Below are 23,177 nucleotides of genomic sequence, written 5' to 3'. Positions count from 1 at the left end.
ATTTATCATCTGAGTGGGGTTTAAAAACCTCTGAAAGCTGAGCTACAGACATGCTTTGTAGGTTATCGTAATAAATGGCTCAGAGTGAGAGGTTCCCCTGATTGGACATGTTGAATCGTTTTTGAAGCCTTTGAGTCACATTACTTGTCCGTTTTCTCCACATGAGGACCGATTCACTGTCACATTCATTAGTGAGCAATATGTTCCCTCCATCTGTCCCGAGCCTGCCGCCCCCGAACTGAGAGAGCAGAGTGTCTCTGCAGGAATATCTCTCTGTTGCATCTACTCCCTTTGTCGTACAAACAACTTTTCAAAATAAGATATGACACGTCCTTTCTCTGCGCCACTGTGAAGACTAGATTAGCATTTGCTCTGGTTTTATGTTTTCAATGATGAGTATTTATTGAGCTAAGGAGATTGCGTACAACATTTGGAAGCAGTTTTTTGGAGCAAAGATACATTTCAATCCCCCAGTCACATTTCTGTGGCTGCAGAAGCACATAAAACACAGTCACATGAAGTCAACTCAGATCTGTTCTTTATGAGAGGGAAAGTTATTAAAGTTATTAAGATCTTAAGTAAAGTATAGCGAAAACGGACACCATTTGCTTATCTTAGCTCGGCACAGAGACTGGAATAAGGGGTAAACCTTTAGTCTGGCTCAGTCCAAATGTAACCTGATCTAATAATAATAATAATAATGATACGTTTGAGCACTTTTCATTGCTAAAAGCAATCTTGGACAACTAGCTGCTGGCTGTAAAGGGTGAATGGATGGCATTTCGCACTTTCCTAGTCTAAACAACTGATCAAAACACTACAAGGCACATCCACCCATTCACACACATAAATTCACACAATGATGGAACCGCCATCAGGGGCAGTTTGGGATTCTGCGTCTTGTCCAATCATACTTCGACCGTGGATTGACCATGGAATCAAACCACCGACCTTCTGATAAGTGAATGACCTGCTCTACCTGAGCCACATAATTACAGTACACGGCATCAGTGGTGTCGTCTCACTATCCTCCATGAAGCAAATAAGTGTATGAGTTCCTTTAAGTTGCTAACAGGATCCTACCCTGGCCTGAGTTCCCCACAGCTCCTGTCATGAGCAGATACTGAAGAGATTTCTCTACACTGATTCTGTCTTTTCTGTCTCTTCTTTCCTTCTCAGTGAGTTCAGAGGTGGGTCGTGCAGTCTGGCTCCGCTTCTCACCGCCGCTGCCGTCCTCAGGGCCCCAGCCCAGCTTCATGGCACACCTGTCGGGGGCCGTGGTCGGGATCAGCATGGGGCTGTTGATCCTGCGCAGCTACGAGGAGAGTCTGCAGAAACAGTGCTCCTGGTGGGTCATCGTCTTCTCCTTCATCACCTTCCTCCTCTTCGCCATCTTCTGGAACATCTTCGCATATGAGCTCCTGGGGGTACAGATCCCACCTCCTCCCTGATGATGACCCCCCCCCACACACACCCTCAGGGGCTCTCCTTCACATACACACTGACTCCAACCCTGCTCCAAACAAAGGTTCCCTTTTGACCATTGTTAACAATCCCATTTCCTCTCAAGTTCGACCCAAATATAACGATATGAGATCATTCAAACTTAAAATCGACCACAAATCCTTTTTTACAGATACTTTGCAAATCAAAGAAATATGTCTCTTTTATTAAAGAGGGATTACAGTAGCAACAAGTACAGGTGACAGTTCCTCAGATCCATTTCGAGGAGCAATATCTTTTTATATACATTGAAATCTCATCCACATTACCAGCGCTTATCTTTCACTGTCATTTCTTTGAGTAAATGTTTCATACATGTAATGTCCTAAAGTAAGAAGGATCTGAGTTGATGACGTGTGCCTCTGGTGAAAAGCAAAAGGGATTTAAAGTGGCAGAGCTGTAGGAAAAAGTGCTGTTGCTGAGAAAATGCTTGGAGAAATGTCTTTCTTAAAGGTCAGAGATGAGGATCAAAACTAATAGTTTCAATGTTTTGCTGAAAGGCACTTAAGCAGAGTAGACAGAATCTGACTTGTTGCCTGTGCTGCAGGGGAAGATTTAATTAAGAACTTCAGGAGGAGCACATTTACTTCCAGGGGCAGCAATAAACAAAAACACTGTAGCACCAATGAAATTTGATTGTTGATATAAATGTACTTTAATTTCACATCCCTGCTGTAACTTGCAGGACTCACTATGTTTTTTTTCCAGAATTGCTGGCACACTTACCGAAAAACAAAAAACAACCAACTAGCTGCCGTGTATTTCCAGCCAAATGGAAAGAAATCAGTCAAACTTCTTTGCCTCAAGTGCAAACAGTTTGCAAAGTTCCCTCCCAGAGCATGTGCCGTAAGACAGGAGGCAAAAGCTTTAAATGCAAGATTTCAGGCACATTTTATGTGGATTCTGTCATCAACAAGGAGTACCTTGAGGTTGGAGGCATCACTTTCATTTTCACTTCTTGACATCTTAAATAACATTATACCTACACTGTGGACACAGAAAAAATATTTCACACAACAAAGAAAAGACACCAAGATAGGAAATCAAAATGACAGAGTGACAGAGGAGGGGGGAAAAAAGTAGTTGAAGTTTCGTGGATTAGCGTCTCTTCAGCGAGTGAACTCCACCAGTTGCTGTGTCAAAAGTTAACTACCAACTTAGCACCGTGTAAAATATGCCATATCATTTTCTGTGGCTCTCAGCGAGACAAGGACACACACGCGCGCGCGAGTGCACACACAAACACACACACACTTCTCCTCTATGTCTTTGAGAGCGGCCACTGCCTGATTCTCTGGGTCAACGTGGATAAACTGAAAAGGAACAAACACACTCACACACTCACACACACACACACACACACACACACACATGCACACGCACACGCACTGGCCTCTGCCTGTACTCGCTCTGACAGACTGAACTGGGGAGGGCGCGGATGTGTCATCACCTGACCTCTGACCTTTCGTGTCCCAGAGGGCATTGGGGTCTATCTGTTGGGCCCAGTCTATACCTCAGTTTCTCATTCTTAGGGACTGTATACTTTTGTAAAGGAATGTACCTATGAAGAAAAAAAAAGAGTGTTATTAAGTTGTTCCTGTTTTTCATTTGGTAGTGGATGTGTATATTGTATGTTCATAACCAAGAGTATATTTATTTGTATTTTTTTTCCTCATTGAGGGGAAAAGAGAAAAGTTTCAAATGGTGCAAAATTAATGCTATGATTGTTGTTCTTCTGATTACTCCTGTATGGCTTTGATCCTCTGAAAAGTAGTCTATGAGGCAAAATCCCCTGGTTTGTTATGTGACCACCAATGACTCAGCTCAGTTGATTTTATAAATCTTTACTGCTTTACAAAATAAGCCATAGAAAGAACTAACATGAGAGGGCAAAAGCAGAGGGGAAAGGTGTTTGTTGGTTTGAAACCTGCAGATAATGGTAACTTGAGTTGAGTTTTTTTGTGCCATCAAAAGACATTTCTTCATTGTGTGTTCAACAGGTAAGGTGAAGGAAAGCAAACTGCAGCGTCAGACTGTTAAAGATGTTTTCATGGAGCTGGAATCATTTTTGTTGATGCAGCTTAATTAGCCCACGCCTCGCTACAGTCCGTCCTTTGCAAAAAACAAATTACGAACAGGGTTTCTGTCGTATACATTATCTCCAGTCTGATCCAAGCTGGTGGAAAGCTGAGGCCAGCATTGCATTTACATTTACTCCTGCTTTGTTCCATGTTTTTTGTCTTTCAATCAATAATTAATTTGAATGTCCACTTGCTGCCTGGGGGGAATTTTGATAGTTGGTCATAAATACAGTTCGCAGCATTTGCTTCCACATGAATCTGTCAGTAGTAACAGAAGAGTTACTACGGTATGGAATCGGTATTAAATAGCCAGAATAAGCCATTCTCAGATGTATTAAAGACCGAAAAGATCAGCCAATATGTGGTAGTAATGCATCCTCGATGGAAACTCTTGCGTATTCTAGGAAATATTATTGCTTGGAACAGCAAAGATACAATGATGAATAATGCATACATACCCCGTTAGCCTATAATGAAGATAAAGATGATGCCTGAGCGGAGGTTAATGTGCCTCTTTAACTTAAGATTCATAGGAACCCAGAAGGGTTGTAAAAAGGGCTAGTGAATGGCTATGGTTTTGTAGAACACATTAACTGTGAATATTATTCCTCTTGGAAGGACACGCAGGACTAATATTGAAGGCTTGACAATTCTTGTCACCCCTGAACCTAAAAAAAAAAAAAACTTGACTGAGTTCTCCACATGCTAAATGAAATGTTCCATGTTTCATTTGTTATTTACACAAGACAAACAATTGAAAATAAGAAGTATCTGAAACAATTGGTTTTGGGGTGGGGTTTCAGGAGTGCCACTTTTCCGTGAGCCAAATCTCCTGGCCCGGGGCCCGAGCCAGCCATAGCACCGAAACACCTTCAAACAGAGTCATCTCCTTTCTGAGAAAGGCCTTTCCTGCACTCAGGCAGCAGCCTGTCTTAGAGGAGGAGGAGGAGTGACAGAGGCCTGACTCGCATCCTCTGGTTGACAGCATGTGATAGTTTTGGTTTGTGAGGCAGGGGGAAAGCAGACACGGCAGACAGAAGGTGCTCTTCATACAAAACCTGTACGTGCTTCTCTCATCCTGCCGCGCTCATGTTACGACACCCCCAGTGTCAGGAAGATGCATGGTTGTTCCGAGGACACACCAGAGACCAGAGCATAGCCATTTGAACAGGATATCTTCCTTGAATAAGTGCATCTGACAGGTTGCATGATGTTTAATTTAATTGCTGTCTGTGAGTCACATACAGTATTGCTGTTCTACAGTATGAGGAAGGCTTGGTGAGTGGTGGCATGTGCTGAATAGGAGCAGCCTATCAATAACATGAGAGCCATCACTTTGGCCAGTCCACATCCACCCCTCAATTGGTTTCGATATAGACCTGACTGTGGTAAGAGATTATGTTTAAAGGTTAGTGCCAACTCTGATCAAAACTCTGACACATGGTCCCCTGTTGATATAACTGTACATGAAATATTGTTAATTTCTGTGCTTGTCTCATTCAAAAATGCAGCATAAGCTCATAGAAGCGTACTTGACATGCCTGCTGCTTATTTCCTGTTCTATTTTGTCATAAGTGGACTTTTTTTTGTTGCACTTATTATATTGTCGTTGACTGACATGTTGTTGTGTGCCATATTCTCTACTGTACCTCCCTATGCCAATCTATTGTGCTGTTATGCCCAATGCCTTGTTATATATATAAGCCCAAGTCTGACCACCTGGCAGAAAGGCTGCTCTGCTGTTATTTGTTCCACATGACCATACACAGAATCCACAAGAAAAAGAAGCTGCAGTGCAAAATAACTGTACATCCAGTAGCTGCTCTCAACTGCTGCTTGCGAAACAAGCTGGCCAGGTTGCCTTTTCTCAGTGTTTAGTGCTACTTAGATATTGGTAACTGTCACTACAAGACTGTGCATATCTGGAGCCGCCAGAGATGGAACTATATTTAAAACAAGTCACTGGATGTGCATAAATTCTCACTCTCGGTGTAAGTGAACCTGTAATGCAGGTTAAGGGGTACTTAAGGTCTTTTAAATGTACAGACATTTGGCTTGAGTTTGCAAATTATACTGGATATATGTGTATAAAACAGGGTCAGATTTTTAATTTGTGCAGATTTGTTAGTGATTTGAAACCGAATTGGCTTGTACGCACAAAAAACTGTTGCTAACTTTTAAAATTTAAAATCATGAGTGCCATGAAAGTTCATGTGGAATAGTCAGTGAACACTGATTTTTCTTTGCCACAGCTAGAAACAAGTTTAAAAAGGTTTTGTCTTTCAGTCTGTTGGAGCACAGGTGTACACCTACTCCAGTGGTTTGTAACATTGCTGTCATGGTTTCCCAGTTTCTAGCTTTGGTACAGATTCTTTTTCATGGTCACAAATACTGCCTGAGCCCCTCGAGGTCACGCAAATATCACAGGAGGTTTCTCAAGACGCAAGTTGTTCCCTTCGATGGTTAAGAATTTTAAAAACAGTCATATCTGTGCTGCTGTGGTAGTTTTCATGAGCTGCTTACTTGTTGACAAAATGGTGCCAAGCTTACGAGGCTCAACCTCTCAGACCCGACAAGAGGTTGGTCCAAAACAGCGTTTACAAAAACAAAAAAAACAGAAGAACCTATTTTTCTCTTGGTCATGAGGAAACTAAAGGAAAACTAAATTTACATATGGATAATTTATATCAAAGTCCTCATTAATTATTTCCACAATCTATTGTACTTTTTAAATGTTCTGAACGGAACAATTTTATATTGTATATATATGAATATATTTTGTTTTATTTTGTACTGTTCATTGTACTTTGCTTTAATTTAGAAACAATATAAATAAAGAACAATACTGTGGCAACATGCTACTGCTTTTTAGTGTGTCTTAGCATTATATCATCATCATCGTCATTGGAGCTGAAACTAAATCATCCATTAGTAAAGCAACAGAAATGGATCAGCAACAACTTTCACAATATTCAAGAAATAATGGAAAACTCATTGGGGTAAGTATTTTCTGGTATTTTTAGTCTTAGTATCTTTAGATTATTGGTTGTATTTAAAAAAAGATATTTGAAGATGCATTGATAACTGTAGCCGTTTTATAAACTTTAATAGACCAAATGATTTATCAATTAATCTAAGAAATGTTAAATGAAAACAAGCCTCAGTCATCAAACATTAACAATAACACCAGAAAACTGCTCAGTGCAATCTCTAAGTCCAAAGAAAAAGTACAAAAACTGACAAATGTTTGATATAAATTTCAATATATTGTAATAGTCGGAATTTCATCGTGTTTTGAGCTTCTTTGTTGGTCTCTGGTCAGTGACGGGGTCTGAGCACTTTGCTGCCACGCCACTTCCCTTCACATCAACATCCTTTACAAGTGAGAGCTGCAGCTGAGTAGCTATGGTCATCGCCCACAAACACACCTCCAGCCTGTGGGGCGTCCAGTCCTGCTGGGGATCCACTAGGGATGAGAGGGGAGGCCAGGGAATGGTGTCAGTGCAGAATATTGCAGCAAGTTTATTGAAATAACTTTCAAATCAGTGTCTGTGAAAAGAGTTCATCTGCCTTGGAAGTGATTGTTTCTCGGTAGATTTAATGTGGGTTTTTTTTTAAAAAACAGATCAACAGAATAACACACTTTTAAGGGTCTTTCTCTGTTCATCAGTTTAAAAAAACATAATATAAAACATTATCAACAATGCGATAAACAGTTGTACTACACCAGCAAGAGAAAATGCTGATGTAACTGTGTCCCTGTCATTACCTCACCTTTGTTTAGTTTTGCAGTACGCTCAACCATCTTGCCCAGGTACAGAGAGTAATGCTTGGCTGTGTACTGGATGGGCTTTAGTCCTGGGACACTCTCCATGGCTTCATCGGACATGAATGCTGTCTGTTCTGGAGCTCCTGCCGCCAACACCGCTGGAAGAAAATGGACAGTCAGCCCGGAGCCTAGCTGAATGTACCTGAATCTAGCTTGCCTAGACAGAGAGCAGTGAGTTCCTGCCACCATTATAAACACTTTTCTGCTCACTTATTGAGAAGGCAGTGACTTTGTGCTTAAAGGTGAATTCTAAGACTTCCAACGATTTGCTGCAAGTCGGTGCGACACAGTGATTTCACAAACAAAATATTGACACTGTGCTAACCTGAAGCGGTGGCTGGCCCGACTCCTTTCAGGGAGCTGAGCTGTGCGATCGCTGCCTGCACATCAGGTAGGAGGCTGAAGGCCTTCAGGGAACACTTCTCCACGGCATCCTCACTGTTGGACGCCACCAGCTGCTGCAGCCTCGGCCTGAACTTCCCTCTCTGCACAAAGAAGCCCACAGAGCTACTCAACGACACAGCTGAGAACTGTTAGACTGTTGGTGCACACCCACACAAAAGATTTTAATTTTTTGTGTGGGTGCCTTTCAGTTTCTTGGGGATTGTTATGGTTTTAGTGTCTAGACTTTACTTACCGTGAGCTTCCACTCCATCAGTTTCACCAGCTCTGACAGAGAGATGTGTTTGTCGAGTCGTCCTGAAATGAGCGTGGGTAGCTCCTGTTGGTACCTTACCACAGATACACACAGATTACAATTCTATTACATTTAATCACATATATGTAATATATCACATAAGATTCAAATTACCAGTCAATATACAATGTTATTCAGTCTAAATCGCTCTCTCAATGCCGGTGAAGCTCAGCGTGATTTTGTTTAGTGTAGCTGCGAGGAGGGGAAACAGGATTACCACTTGTCAAGGTTCAGCAGCTTTCCAGGTTTCTTGCTTTTGGCCTTGGCCTCCACTACATCCCAGTACTTGTCATACACACTCCTCCATGACGCTGGGTCCTCGCAGGCAAACAGGGCACTCATGGTAGAAGAGTGAGCTCACACACCATCACCTGCAGACACATGCAGACCTTACCTGAATGAAATGTTCATGTATTATGCCCATTTGACAGAAATGTCTTAAACTACCTCGATTGAATCCTACAAACCGAACTTCCCCCCTCGTTCGAAAGACTCTTAACACAGAGAGACAAGTTCACCAGGTGAACGATCGCATCGGTTGAAACTTCTGAATGAACTAAAGAGTCGTGATCCACACACACCCAGAGCATCGTGGTCCACTGAACTCTCGCGATATTACACAACCAACTCTCGCGCCAGGTACCGCAAACAGCGAGCAACAGTTTTCACGAGGTTTGTCCCCTGAAATACTTTGGTATTCGCTTGAGCACGGCACTCTCACTCCAAAGGCTGCATCTCTGACAGGCCGTGACTTGTCCGACATGCGTGTAGAAACGTAGCTTGCGTCGTGCGCGTTTCGTCTGTGGACAAAAAAAGTGCTCGGTAGCTAGGTTAGCTCGTTAGCGTTAGCATCACATTCCAGTCATGTTTACGGTGCAGCTACACCAGAGTGTGAGTTTAGCCATTGAACACCGCTGACGGATAAACGCAGCCGACACGTGACATCATGCTGGAGTATAATAAACCATTCGAACTAACTCATTGTGTGAGGTAAGTTCACCTCTGATATGAATCGTGTTTATGCCCGAAGTCGTCGGAAAGGCTCTCCCTCACTGCTGGGTTAGTTTGTTTTCATCTCCCCGTGTCAATACGTCCTCACGTGAACACTGAGCAGCAATTAATCAACCATGAGCTCGAAGCAGGAGGTGAACAAAACTAGCAAACCTTAGGCAAAGCTGAATTTCAGTGCAGTAGAGAGAGGGAGAGATAGGAGTGTGGATCTTTGGCAGTATTTACATGATGTAATCTGTTAAATAACATGACATGTCCACAATACATTTGTGGAGAAAACATGGTCACTTGATATGTATTTAATTGTGTGAAAGTTGTAGCATTAACTAAACAATCACTGGTGTTGTTATTATTCATAAATGTTGATATATGTGCAATTCATTTAAGCAAAATATGATTTCTTTCTTTCACTAGCAAACTACCTAGTTGGCTCTCACGGGAGCATGCGAGGAGGACCCTGTGATGCCGGAGATATTATAGAGGCTTGCAGTTCTTCCACTGGTAAGTAGTGCAGCTCGTTCATTGTCTGAAACGTTAATGCTCTTCATTAATTGGTTTGTTCCACACTGCCAACCCTCCTGACCCCCTGTAACTGTGAGGCCTGTGAAAAGTTCATGTTTTATTTCGCTGGAGTGCCACCATCTGGTGGATGTCTGAACTATCGGATGTCTTTTACAGCTGCCACTGGTGCAAAAGCAGCAAGTAACACGTGAATGTCTGGTTTGCCTGATGGATCTTTGTCACTTTGACCTTTCTGTGACCCCAAGAAAAATAAATCACCTTTGTCTGCACCAGGAACATGGAGAAGATGTCACGGGTTACCACAGCTCTCAGCAGCAATGCCATCAGTGGCCGAACGATGTTCTGCCACCTGGATGCTCCTGCCAACGCCATCAGCGTTTGCCGTGACGCAACGCAGGTGGTGGTGGCCGGCCGCAACATCTTCAAGATCTATGCTCTGGAGGAGGAGCAGTTTGTGGAGAAGTTGAATCTCCGTGTCGGTCGAAAACCCTCGCTCAACTTCAGCTGTGCAGATGTTATGTGGCACCAGATGGAGGAGAACCTGCTGGCCACAGCTGCCACCAACGGAGCGGTGGTCACCTGGAACCTGGGGAAGCCCTCTCGTAACAAGCAGGAGCAGCTGTTTACTGAGCACAAACGCACAGTCAACAAGGTGTGCTTCCATCCCACAGAAGTGTACATGCTGCTCAGTGGCTCGCAGGATGGCTTCATGAAGTGCTTCGACCTGCGCAAGAAAGAGTCTGTCAGCACTTTCTCAGGTAGTGATATAAAGCTGGTAATCTAAACTGATGCTCTAATAATCAAATAATCTCATTTGATGCCGATTATTTCTTTACATGGCAATGTCATACATATCTGAATGTCTTCACGGTGTGTGATTATGTTGAACTTTGTTACGTTTACTGAAATGCTTCAAACATTCTCACTGTTGAACGAATGAATATTTCCAGTTTTAAACTAACGGCACAGAACTAACGTCTTAAATTGTTAAACTGTTACTATAATGTTATATAATACATTACATTTATAAAGTGCTTTTAGCCATTCTCAAAGTCACTTTACATAGGTTAAAAACAGAGGAAAGCAACTAACTAGGAATATAACATACACATAGCTTTCCTCATTCCACACTTGGACCTATATTGGAAACTTATGTTACTTATATTAACAATGTAGTTATCCAAATCAGCAGAAACACTCTATTATCCTCTTATATCCCTGATGAGTTGTTCCACACCCTCTTTCTAGGTCAGTCAGAAAGTGTAAGGGACGTCCAGTTCAGCATGAAGGACTATTTCACATTTGCTGCATCCTTTGAGAATGGCAACGTCCAGCTGTGGGACATCAGACGACCAGACCGCTATGAGCGAATGTTCACTGCCCACACTGGACCGGTGTTCTGCTGCGACTGGCACCCTGATGACAGGTTAGAGAAATGACTGACACAAACCAAGAGCAAAGATAGAACCATATTTGTTGATGGGTTGTTTCAAGCGTGACTTATTTTTGTTATTTGCTAATACAATAGTTTCCTTTTCTCTATCTCAGGGGATGGCTGGCCACCGGAGGCAGAGACAAGATGGTGAAGGTTTGGGACATGACCACTAACCGGGCTAAGGAGATCTACTGTGTCCAGACGATTGCCTCAGTGGCGCGGGTAAAGTGGCGGCCTGAGAGAAAGTACCATCTGGCCACCTGTTCCATGATGGTGGACCACAACATCTATGTGTGGGACATTCGCAGACCTTTCATTCCCTTTGCCACCTTTGAGGAACACAAAGATGTGACCACTGGCATTGTTTGGCGCCACCAGCATGACCCTCATTTTCTGCTTTCGGGCTCAAAGGACAGTACGCTCTACCAGCATATGTTCAAGGACGCCACTCGTCCAGTGGACAAGGCCAACCCTGAGGGTCTGTGCTTTGGACTGTTCGGTGACTTGGCTTTCGCAGCCAAGGAGAGTCTGATCAGCAGCGACATCAGCAGGAAGCCTTACCCTGGAGGAGACCGACGCTACCCTATCTTTTTCTTCAAGAAGCCCGACCCGACAGAACAGTTTGCTCATGTGTCCAGTGCCCTTAGCGTCTTTGAGACAGACTTGGACAGTAACCGCATGGACTGGTTTGTCAAGACGGCACAACTCTACCTCCTCAGTGGGAAGCCATTTGCTGAGCTGTGTGATCACAATGCCAAGGTGGCCAAGGAGCTCAAAAGACCTCAGGTCAGAAAGATCCATGCCTAAACAAATGTGCTTTGGTTCAGAGCATGTCAATTTAAATGGAAAATGTAAAACTACATGTCTCACAGTAATTGTTACTTTGCTTAAAACTCTTGGAGAATTATTTAACTGCACCGGGGCTGCAACCAACAATTTTTTTTTTCATTCATGTATTAATCAATTGATTGGTTTAAAAATGTAAGTAAATAGTAAATACCATCAAGGTGACATCAGAAAAGATACTCAGTAGACAATCATAGAACACTGCAACCAGAATGAATTTACATCTGAGATGCTGGAATCAGTGAATCACTAACTTGCATTACATTAATCAATAAACCTGTTGACTGAAACCTTCCAACAATTTCAGCAATATTGTAGTAATGCAAGCTCTGCCTTTTAGTTTTAAAGTTTTACAATAAAGAAAGAACGCAGAGTATATTAATCCCAATTTCTGGGTCGTATGCATCTTTGGTGGGTTTATTCTATAAATATTGTACCTTAATTCTTATATTTCCAGCACGATTTAAAGGCAAGACACAACAAAAGTAAAATGATTTGTTCATGACTAACAAAAAGTCACAACCCATTAGATCTGTAGCCATGCAATACCAAAAAGTGTTGTGTAGCTATATTTAACTCTTTTCTTTAAATACAGGTTTCCACAACATGGACCATGCTGAGAATCATGTTCTCTGACCCAGCAAACCTCACAGCGCCTGGCACAAACCACAATCTCAGTAAACTGGGTACCTTGCCTTTAATGAACAGGTAAGGTTGTTTTTTTTAAGTGTGTGCCATTACAAAATAATCATAATAAATAAGTCCCGCAACACATTTACAGCTTATTTTTTGATCTACGTGTTTGTTTTCAGTTTCAATATGAAGGAAATGGGCACGGGGATGGGCACCGAGAGCAGACTGGAGCGAAGTAAAGGTGAGAGCAGGCAGGACAACATCCACCTGGAGCCTGGGAACCTGCACATCAGCAATAATAATGAAGGTGAGAGAGGTAATTTAAGTTCTAATAAGCCAAACTAAACATTGACAAGATCGTTGTGTCCTTGTGTTGTTTCTCCAATATTCATGTCTTGTACATTTCAATCATACATTCAATTTTAGAGAATGAGGAGACAGAGGGCAGCGAGGGCCAGGCTGAGTACATGTTTGGTGATGCTGAGTTAGACGATGATGACCTCTACTCTATGGAACATGATAACCAAACAGGTCAGTCACAGTCTCACTCATCACTGAGGAAACCAATGAGTTGCACATGTCAGTACCTGCTATTTATAATTGCCTCCACGCTCTGCGCTCTTTTGTCTAATATTATCTCTGCTTCCTTTTTCATTACAGAAGAGCAGGAGTACACGCTGCCCCAGGAGGCCTTCCAGCTGCGGCACGAGATCGTGGATAACCCTTCTGCTCCCGAGCACCTTCAACAGGACAAAGCTGACTCCCCGCATGTCAGTGGCAACGAGGCAGAGGTCACGTGTCTCACGCCCATCGAGTCCTTTTCCCTCATCTCCATTTCCCAGCCACTGTTCAGCCCACATCTACCTGCCAGCTTCTTCTGCCCCATTGTGCGAGAGATGCTGAGCTACTACGCTGAGCAGGGCGACGTGCAGATGGCCATATCAGTGCTTATTGTCTTGGGGGACCGGATCCGTAAAGAGATTGATGACCTCACCCAGGTTAGTTAGAAAGAAACTGGCATCTTGCTATGTGTTACCTAATTCGCTGCATTCCAACATATCTTTGACAAGAACTTACAGTAGTTCTTGTTTTTATTTTGTTGTTTTTTTACACTACTCAAAGGAGTTATACAATAACTTCAGTTTGATTTTCAAACCCAATATTTCAAGTCTAGGGTATTCACTGATTTATTGGATATCATTCATGTGGATTAAAAAAAAACAAGCAAACATCTCTGGGCTATTTAATAATGACTAAAAGGTTTAAAAATTGTTTAAAAAATTTAAATGATGACATCACACAGCAGAGAGAATAGGAAAACCTGAGCGGGTTGTGTTTGCTTTTCAGGAGCACTGGTACATGTCCTACATAGACCTGCTGCAGCGGTTTGAGCTGTGGAACGTCTCGAACGAGGTCATCAAGCTGAGTACGTGCAGCGCCATCACCTGCCTGAACCAGACGTCTACAACTCTGCACATCAACTGCAGCAACTGCAAACGGCCAATGAGCAACAAGGGCTGGATCTGCGACAGGTGGGTGTAATGCCACTAGGTGCTCTATCTCTGTTTATCTTCCAGGTCTATTCAAGACCACCAACCTCCTGCTTTCCTTTAAATTAATAATTGTGCTTACTTTAATGTAACTTAATTAGTAAATTAGTAGTTTTTTATTATGAAATTTAAACACGAGTTCGACCTTTTGGGAACTGTCCTTATTCACTTTCATGTTGTGGGCTAGATAAAAAGAACAATGCCACTCACATGTCTCTATGCTAAATTGGAAGTTACTGCCAGCAACCTGCTAACTTGGCTTAACACAAAATTTTAAAAAAGGGGGGAAAGAACTAGTCTGGCTCTGCCAAAAGGTAACAAAGTCCACCTACTTGCACCTTTAAAGGTCACTCATCAACATGTATCTTGTTTGTTTAATCCCTACAACAATCAATCATACCAACCATTTTTGTCCTTGTTATGCCTCTGCGCCAGCGATAGCTGTAGCCAGACGCATTAATTTCCTTCGGTCCTAGACTTGTTGATGTGATATCTCAGGTTTGCACAAACCTTCAGTTGGACTCAAAGATGAACATTAGATTGTGTTGGTCAAAGTTCAAGTGCACCGTGAACTCACAAAATCCCGTCTTGGGCTCAACTCTAGAATGAATACGCTTGATATAACAAAATACACTTTATACCCTTTTATAACAGTTCTTTACAACATCTATTATGAGTTTGGACAAACATGGATGTAGCCTAAGCTTGACTCGTCGGCGGAGGCATACAACTGCGAGGCAGTAATTCTCGTTCTGCACTGGACACTGAATACTTATTAACCTCCGACATGAACCGAGCTCTGACGGGCGCCCTGCGTCTCTCCTCTAGGTGCCACCAGTGTGCCAGTGTCTGTGCCGTGTGCCACCACGTGGTGAAGGGACTGTTTGTGTGGTGTCAGGGCTGCAGCCACGGTGGACATTTGGAGCACATAATGAACTGGCTGAAAAGCAGCCCTCACTGCCCCGCTGGCTGTGGCCACCTGTGTGAGTACACCTGAGCACCCGTCGCAGCCACTGTTCATGCAGTTCGTCCTCTGTGGAAGTGGGAGTCTGTCCTCTCTCAGGCCTGTATCATCACACTCAACATCGGTAGACTGAGATGTCTTCACCCCCTTCTGCGGGAGCCTTTGCTGATTTGTCACTGTGGAGGATCTTTTTTTGTTGTTGTTGTTTTTGTAAATGAACAGATGTTACGATAGATATAAAAATAATTTAACAATATATTTCTTGAATTCACGTGCTGCTTTTTACGTTGTTTTTATACCCCTCAGTAAAACATTTAAGGCTGTACAGCAAAAATCATTTGTCTCATCTTTAAGTGGACTGTTAATGTTTGTACATAAAAAATGAAATGCAAATACTAAATAATAAATTAATTTATAAGGAATGGCACTCTATTCCACAAATACATTAAAGCAATAACAACCAAATGGACACTTCTGTTGTCTTGTACCTGTATTGCCTGTTTTGTCCCCTGCATTCATCCCTCCCCCAAAAAAACTTCTATCAGTTCACTTCATTCACATGTATGGTGGGATGGTACACGGGCCGTAACCCAATGGTACAGTGTGGGTGAAATGTCTCGCTTGAGAGCAGCTCATTGAGAAGAAAGAGCACTACTTATTAATTTTCCTTAACTACACTTTACATTCATGGGCCCAGATATCCCAACTGGCAACCCGCCGAAGTCTCTCGCCTCTTGTCCACCAGCTTGACACAAAGTGTGCCACTCGGAGTAACAGTCATTGGCTGGTCACAGTTTGTATATCTCACTGGTGGTGAGATGCACAACAGATAAGTGTCGAGTAAACAGAGACAACTTCAGTCCAGACAAACCTCAAAAGAACAGCTTTGTCTCGTGTGAAATGTGACAGTTAAGAGTCTTGTTATATCCAGTGCTGTGTAGCCTGATGGCAACTGGTTGAAGGATTTTACGGTCTAGTTGTCAGTTTTACTGGCAGACTTTCATGAGATGAGTAAATTATCACTGAACCTTGTGGAATATTTTATCAGCCCAGTCTCAACACTGTTTAAATTTATCTGGGCACATTTACATTCTGGACGCTGCTGAGCATCACACGTGTTGGTCTGCCAATGCTGTTCGCCATCAAGTTTGTACATCAGCAGCAGAGCAGCACTACACATAGTAGTCCTCTGGTTCCGTGACCATATTTACTGAATTAATATAGTGACATTATAAATGTCCAGGGTTCTGGCAAACCACACACAAGAAAGAATTCACAGATTTCACAATGCATACAAATGAATGACAAATAAGCAAAATTGTTTTGTGTGTCAGTTTAAAAAAGCGCTGTGAATATCAATGTGTGTGAATGGGTCAATATGACTTTCCTGTAAACCCCTTTGAGTGGTCTACATGACTAGAAAAGTCCATTTACCATTTAACCTCGTTTTTTGAATGGGGCACAAACTTCCCAGCATATGTGAATGGCAGATAGTTATCAGTTACGCATGATCTGTTTTAAAGCATCTTAACATTACACTAGTACAGTAATCCATATCTCCCTTCAAGTAGTATTGGAGTAGAGTAGACTGGAGGCTGTTGTCTACATCAGCTGCTTAATACAAACTCGGCCAACATCCGTATAATGCCAAGGTTGATACTGAGCAGCAACTGTGATCACACCGATTTACCGACAAGGCCCTGGGCACAGTAAAGTCTTTTCAGCTGTACTTCATACGAAGACACCCCAACAATCAGCAGGGGGATTCAAGAGGCTCAGTCAACTCTGCACAGAACTGCCCTGTCGTGTTAACAGATTAAATATTAACCACATTCAGTCAGATTAATCTAATGATTAAATCAAAGATCTGGACAGGACAAGGGAGAGGACCTGGTGTCTGAGTGACTTGCATATTTAGTCCCTAGAAAAGACGAGCATTATTTCCATAAAAGGACAACATTTAAAACATTCAAGAATGTATCTTATATTCCACAAATCTGCTTAAGTCGGATACAGAGCAGTGAGCACTGTAAATCCCAAATATATGGAAAAAACAAGGACATTCTTTAATGTGTGACTTTGAATTCAGAAGGCATCAAGTCATGAAAAATTCAGTTTTCTGCTTCTCTTCGAAGTTCCACTTTTAAGTCTTTGTTCCCTGATAAACCGTTGGGTATAACAGACTAAAACATATTGAAATCTAGTTTCCAAAAAAAACTCTTGCCATTCCATGTACACCACATGCTGTACATGAACATAATAGTATGAGTAGTACTAAGTAAAAAAAAAAGTTTCATTTGTACATACAATAAATATATGAATTTAAAAACAAATAGAAAAATGAAGTATCGACCCTTTACTTACAAGCAACTGGGTTTTAATTTTAGTCCACATACAACCATGAATCTCAAGCATTATCTCATACTATTACTTGAGTGTGTTACGTCACTGAGTTAAATCTGAATCTGGACCTTCAATTATAAAAAAGAATATTAAACTTGTATTTTTGCTCTAATAAATGGCAGTTTTGAAATGTTATCATTTTGTCCATAACCCGTTTTCCCAAAACGACAGTGAGTTGAAGAGACCTTCCCTGGTGTGATGTCATGTGTTGCTGTCAATGATTCACAGACATGTCTTTAAAATTTTCTTACAATTTTTCTTATTAGGATTTTTATACTCGTCGATATGCATTCAGCAGGACATTATTTTCAAACAGCATACAAATGAGAAGAATTCATTCAAATCCCAAAGTATCACCGCTGAACTTAATTCAACTAGACAGACTACTGCTTTACTTCTAAGAAATGTACCTCTTTACCTGGTGGCATGAACATAATTTAAACCACATTTCATATAGGTAGAGAGAGTACAGTTTTTTAAACAAATGCTTCACAGTATTACAGCCTCTGATCCACGATCAGTCCCTCCTCCTCCTCTGTGCATTTTCACATCACAACAACCGGAGACCAGTGTTCACCAGCACAAGCGTGCGGGGGTCAGGTGCCCTTCCTGCCTGCTTATCGTTTCCCTGCAGCAGCTGCCGTTAACCTCGGCCTTGTCACCGCTGGCGAGCTCTGGTTATTTCAGCCAAACCTTGAGGGACGGCAGGTCTTTCTGCTTCGAGCCCGATGGGAAGGGCTGTCCGCGTCTTTGGCCTTCTCCCATTTCAGTGAGATTGTTCAGGGTGGTTTTTTATCACCCTCCGTCGAATATTTGCAGAAACCCCTGAAGTTGAGAAAGGTGAGTTAGTTCTGCATCTTTCAGCAGCTGTAGAATTCCACCGCTTGTTGTCAGTCTAGCAAAGTCTTACCTGAAAAGCTAAGGCCGTTCCCAGCTATCGGACACTTTTTCAGGGGCACTAAGTCGCCTCAGGCTCTGCAGCACAGTTATCAGCGTCCCTGCTGTTATGATGAAACAAGCAGCGACAGCGTTAGATGACCCTGATGACACAAAAGCGCTTTAATCCGTTAGCATTACACCATCTTACCCAGTTGTTCTTCACAAGAATCCAGCTTCTTCATCAGCTCGACAACACTGGAGCATTTCAGGCCCTCCACAGCTACAAGGAGACGTAAAATCAGATGTTTTATTTCCTTTTAGTTTTTTTTAAATCACAAATGTAAAATGTGTTATCCAGCACTGCACTACAGCTCACCTTTAACACCAGCATCATCTTCTGATTTGTCTTCCACACCAGTATCAGAGCTGCCCTTGCCATCAGTGTCGAGGCAGGAGAGCAGTTCGGCGCAGCAGGTCCTGGCCTTCGCTAGTGTTGAGCTCATGTCCTGAGTCAGCCGGTGGTTCTCCACCAGCTCAGTGTGGACCCTCCTCCATGCCATCTTGTCCTCCATCAGGCATCCCTCCATCACAGTACGCAGCTCCTTCTCCTGAGACACCTGGCTCTGCAGGTTCTCCACCTCCTCACAGCGCTACAACAGAGGCAGTGAGTCACGTACATGTAGTCAAAAGGATTCCAGAGAAGAATGTGTTGAGTAAGTGCTTTGTAGTTGTACCTTGTGCAGCTGAATGGCCATTTCCTGCATCTCAGCCTCAAGTTGGTCAGCATAAGCCTGTTCCAGAGCATCACTGGGTTGTCGAGCGTTGCTGTGCCACCTTGCAATTGCTGAGGTCATCTTACGCTTGGGACCAAACAATCTGGACAACAAGAATGGATATTTTACTCCATGTCATAAGAAAATATACAAACACTGTGGCTTGAGGTCTCTTACGTGATTCCTATTTCTTTGAGATCGTTCTCAGTCAGGGTGAGAAATATCCGCAGATCAATGTCTTGCTCCTCAAGTAATGGGAGATACTTGGAGAAGCCAATTTGCCTCAAAAACTCTGCAAGATCCTACAGGAATAAGAGATAATACGTCTGGAACAAACTGGCCATGAATCATACACCATCGGGGTCACATTGTGGATCAATAAAAAGTAGTCAAACCCACACATGCCTTTGGACCATTGTACGAAGGTGGAGGAACAACGTGTGAGCGGACCCCACAGTTCCCTGTGCCACTGGAGTGAGCTGCCTCGTTGCTTCCGTGGCGACTCTTGCCCTTTGAGTGATGGCTCTTACTCAATCTGCGAGAGCTGCTCTTTTTGCACTGGTCAGAGTCCTGGTGGACAAAGGAACATCTGTGTGTCACTGCATGTCAAGAGCAAGAAAAAATGTGGTGTTTGCCTCTGTAACAGTAGGATTTCTGTGTTCACCTCGTTACTTTCCACAGAGCCTTCCCAGTTGAGGCCAATCACGGGAGGCAGGCCTTCGCTGCTGCTGCTACTGCTCCTCATGGTGGGCATGTCATTGTCAAAGAATGGACTGTCATCTACAACAGTAATAGAAAATATGTCAATTGCTCTGAAAGACCCCCAGTACAAACAGCGCCTGAAGACCGCGCCAAGACACTAAAGCTGTTTTCAGACATGCACTCCGGAAAGAATTGGGTTAGGACATTTTTCCGGAGTTTTTCTTGTCTAACATATGAAAAACACAGCAGAAGATTGCTGTGTCAAGCGCATTCAAAACAGCAAAAAAAATTCCGGAACATACAGGTGAGGGGCGGCACCTGGGTGAATCTTCGAGAGTTTTTCCTGTTGTATATTCACAAGGGCTCACTTGGACATTTTCTAAATATGTTACTATGCTGCTGGGAAGGAAAAGTTCAGGAAAAGGTCCCAGACTTCAGTGCTGGTCTTAAAGCTGCTCATTTCAGAGGGCACAAAACACTGGTGATCGTTCACCTCTCACCTCTGCTGCTGTTGCTCTGGCCGTCCAGCTCGTTGATAGGTGAGGTCACATCACGGTAGCAGAGGCCCTCACTCTGTTCACCAGTGTCACGGAATGTCGTGTAGCCAGGTGGGGCAGCAGCAGGCTCTGTGAGGAGAAGGCGTACATAAACACACTCCTGTCCTGCTCATGGCTATAGTAATGAACCGTAGCGTGACGACTATCTGCTGTACACAAACTACAGCAAATGTCAATCAAACTCGCCACAACTAAACTCTCAACGTGGACACAGGCTGGCAGACTGGATGTATTACGTGACACTACCACACAATTTGCTGGTGCCTCCTACTCGGAACTTGGCGATGGCCTGAGGCCCATCATGGATGCTAATGCCTTTAGCTCGGTTTCGACTTGGCCTTATCCTCGGGGGCGCACTGTCCGAGTCCTCCGAGGAGCTTAGGTCTTCAAAGTGTCCTGCTAGGTTGCATCAGAAAATGAAAAAAAACAAAGAAAGAATTACAACTCAAAAACAAAACAAAATGACAAAAAGTTAAGCTGTGGATACAATTACCTGGTTTCATCCTTGGAGAACGAGAGTCAATGAGGCTGACAATCTTGGTATAGCCGTACAACATTGCCAGCGCACGGGCAGTCTCTCCTTTAACATTGCGGTCATCCACTTTAACTTTCTGTGAATGAATAAAACCAAACAATTTGCTCCTCACACATCCTCAGTGGTAGACGAATCCGTCCGCGTATATTTTCAGGCATTGTAGCGCAACATTTTACACATGAACCGCATGTTTTGTAGGCGCTAACCTACTCACGTGATCAAGCAGGTACTGAACTATGATTTCATGGCCAGAGGCAGCAGCCTCCATCAGGGGAGTGAAACCAGACCCTGGCTCCCTGTGAAAAAAAGTAATGGAAAACTTAAGTGTCTGGATGGAGTGGTCGCAGTGGTGTTGGGATAACGGAGGACACTCACTTGACATTGGCATCAGCGTTGTTATCCAGCAGGAACTTGACCATCTGCTGGTGGCCTGTGCTAGTGCAGTGGAACAGAGCAGTCCAGCCAAGGGAGTCCTTCAGCTCCAACTCTGCACCTTGCTTTTGGGATGGGAAAAACAGAAAGGCTTTTAGAATTTGAATAACAAACACTGAATCTGAGTGTTTGATCCTACTTCCCAGGCAGCATTTGGTTTTTCTTCAATTTACAGTATTAAGATCAACTTGCAGAGATTTGAAACCTGTTGGCTGCAGATAAACCAGTGGTTTTCATTTGGTCTGCTCTCTTTGTCAAAACATTCTAGGACAGTTCAACATCTGGGTTTTTGGGGCTTCCAAACAGCAAACGTATGCTCCTTCCTTATTTGATTTCCCACCATCACCATTTGCTTCTCGCAAATGATCCAATCACTGTACAGTGTCCACAGTCCATGGTCATTTTACATTTCACCATACAGCTTTGTCGAATGGAAGGGTTGCGGTGCAGGGCCATTAAGTACCTGAAGCAGGAAGTATGCGATACTTTCATTGCCACAGCTCGCTGCCAGCATCAAGGGGGTCAGACCTTTGGCAGTGGTAGCATTGACATTCACACCGGCCTCCAGCAGGAGATTGGCAATGTTGTCGTGTCCAATGTACGATGCATACATCAGCGGGGTCCAGCCTCCAATATTCTTTCCATCCAGATTCACCTCACGTCTGGAAACAAACAAGTTCACCTGTCACACATGTGTATTAGGACGGTACACATCTCAGGAGGGTGCATGTTTTGGTGGCACCCACTTTTTGATGCACTCTGCCACCACGTCGTACTGGCCGATGGAGCAGCCGGTGTGGAGGTCCAGAGGAACGTCCAGCTCCTCGGGTCGCAGCAGGGAGTCGCCCAGCCACAAGGAGAGGCTGACGCCCAGCTGCTCCGATTCACTGGCCTCGTCGCTTAGCTCGGACATTCTTCACTCGTCCCTCCTCACACCTGGAAACAGAGGGGGATGCTGCGGCTGAGCACCGCCATGACAACGCACATCACTACACAAAGACAACAACCTGGATTCACAGGGTCAGTGTTCGCTGCCTTATTAGGCATTAGACAGCAAGAGTCGCTTTGTGCCGTTTGTCAAAAACAAACATAAGTAAATAATAAATAATCCTGACTGACACTAGCTTCAGCCTTGCGATTATTTTAGCAGCTAGCGGTTATCCATGTCTTCGCTGCCTCTAGCTAACTCCCAACTTTGCTCTTTTAGCTAATTCAACGTTAGCTTAGAGAGAAAACGTCAACCCCGTTATGAACTTCTCCCCCACTGTGCATCAACACAAATGTCACATGACAACTCAAACTAACTTTTTAACTCCGTAGACAAATACCACGAGTTCAATACTCACAGGCAGCAGGTAGTTTGTTAGAACAGCGGACCAAACTTCTTTTTGTTTTGGGTGTCACAGTCAACTGTGCCCGTGTCGAACAACACCCCACCTTTTCCTGTTTGACAGATACGGCTGAAAATGTTCAGCTGCACTGATCGAGTCTTCACCTACATATATACACATCCAGCGTTTTGTTGTGTCATCTTGAATCAACAGCATTGCCCTGCAGGAAAAAAAGAAGATTTTTCAAGAAAAAAATCTGAGGGGTCAACAGTTTTTTATTTTTTATTTTGAAGAAAATGGACACAGGAAGACATAATGGAAAGCATTAATTTCAAGCAATTCTGAATGCATTATTTCCTTATCTGGCGAATGAATATGTATACAGGTCACACGATTAGTAATGATATTTCGGTAGACTGCTGCTTACGAACTACACCTATAGAGTTTTGTCAGTCATTACTGTACTTGATGTAAGGTGACCTTGAGCACCATGA

The 23,177-nt window shown here is 43.2% G+C and overlaps 4 protein-coding genes across 15 annotated transcripts in view; 2 read left to right on the top strand and 2 right to left on the bottom strand.

Annotated features, from left to right (window-relative positions):
• The window catches only part of rhbdl1 (rhomboid, veinlet-like 1 (Drosophila)), a 45,764-nt gene extending 40,006 nt beyond the window's left edge, over positions 1-5,758 (top strand). For both annotated transcript variants that reach the window (XM_035611737.2, XM_035611738.2), the window contains exon 8: positions 1,180-5,758. In XM_035611737.2, coding sequence (XP_035467630.1) covers positions 1,180-1,451 — 272 coding nt within the window. In that variant the 3' untranslated portion in view covers positions 1,452-5,758. The remainder of the gene's footprint in view (positions 1-1,179) is intronic.
• A 1,072-nt stretch (positions 5,759-6,830) lies between these two features.
• Positions 6,831-9,248, bottom strand: zgc:112496 (uncharacterized protein LOC541336 homolog). Of its 3 annotated transcripts, none has more exons than XM_035611748.2 (6): positions 9,111-9,248; positions 8,328-8,481; positions 8,051-8,144; positions 7,739-7,898; positions 7,359-7,511; positions 6,831-7,050 (listed from the first exon to the last, which is right to left on the bottom strand). In XM_035611748.2, the coding sequence occupies exons 2-6, from the start codon at positions 8,450-8,452 to the stop codon at positions 6,869-6,871; spliced, it is 714 nt and encodes a 237-aa protein (XP_035467641.1). In that variant the 5' UTR covers positions 8,453-8,481; positions 9,111-9,248; the 3' UTR covers positions 6,831-6,868. The 3 variants fall into 3 exon arrangements, with proteins under 3 accessions (XP_035467641.1, XP_035467642.1, XP_035467643.1); XM_035611749.2 differs by lacking the exon at positions 9,111-9,248 and adding an exon at positions 8,558-8,746; XM_035611750.2 differs by lacking the exon at positions 9,111-9,248 and adding an exon at positions 8,578-8,746.
• wdr24 (WD repeat domain 24) lies at positions 8,725-15,540 on the top strand. Of its 5 annotated transcripts, none has more exons than XM_035611731.2 (11): positions 8,725-8,782; positions 9,536-9,622; positions 9,917-10,401; positions 10,892-11,069; positions 11,192-11,864; positions 12,520-12,632; positions 12,737-12,864; positions 12,984-13,088; positions 13,218-13,555; positions 13,905-14,089; positions 14,936-15,540. In XM_035611731.2, exons 3-11 carry the CDS (start codon positions 9,921-9,923, stop codon positions 15,102-15,104), a joined length of 2,370 nt encoding a protein of 789 aa, XP_035467624.1. In that variant the 5' UTR covers positions 8,725-8,782; positions 9,536-9,622; positions 9,917-9,920; the 3' UTR covers positions 15,105-15,540. The 5 variants fall into 5 exon arrangements, with proteins under 5 accessions (XP_035467624.1, XP_035467620.1, XP_035467623.1 ...); XM_035611727.2 differs by having other exon boundaries at positions 12,737-12,873; XM_035611730.2 differs by having other exon boundaries at positions 9,800-10,401; positions 12,737-12,873.
• Positions 15,541-17,431: 1,891 nt separating this feature from the next.
• anks3 (ankyrin repeat and sterile alpha motif domain containing 3) lies at positions 17,432-22,850 on the bottom strand. Of its 5 annotated transcripts, none has more exons than XM_047327397.1 (16): positions 22,699-22,850; positions 22,099-22,288; positions 21,816-22,014; positions 21,296-21,417; positions 21,135-21,216; positions 20,879-20,996; positions 20,632-20,784; positions 20,329-20,454; positions 19,791-19,906; positions 19,526-19,696; positions 19,304-19,428; positions 19,088-19,229; positions 18,730-19,003; positions 18,562-18,633; positions 18,385-18,475; positions 17,432-18,299 (listed from the first exon to the last, which is right to left on the bottom strand). In XM_047327397.1, exons 2-15 carry the CDS (start codon positions 22,263-22,265, stop codon positions 18,393-18,395), a joined length of 1,950 nt encoding a protein of 649 aa, XP_047183353.1. In that variant the 5' UTR covers positions 22,266-22,288; positions 22,699-22,850; the 3' UTR covers positions 17,432-18,299; positions 18,385-18,392. The 5 variants fall into 5 exon arrangements, with proteins under 5 accessions (XP_047183353.1, XP_047183356.1, XP_047183355.1 ...); XM_047327400.1 differs by having other exon boundaries at positions 19,532-19,696; XM_047327399.1 differs by having other exon boundaries at positions 20,632-20,781.
• Between the last annotated feature and the right edge of the window lie 327 nt (positions 22,851-23,177).

Source organism: Scophthalmus maximus, chromosome 16 (assembly GCF_022379125.1).
Source record: "Scophthalmus maximus strain ysfricsl-2021 chromosome 16, ASM2237912v1, whole genome shotgun sequence".
In the NCBI taxonomy this organism is placed as follows: Eukaryota; Metazoa; Chordata; class Actinopteri; order Pleuronectiformes; family Scophthalmidae; genus Scophthalmus; species Scophthalmus maximus.
Note: the sequence above shows the minus strand (reverse complement) of the source record. Positions and strands in the feature narration are given on the sequence as shown.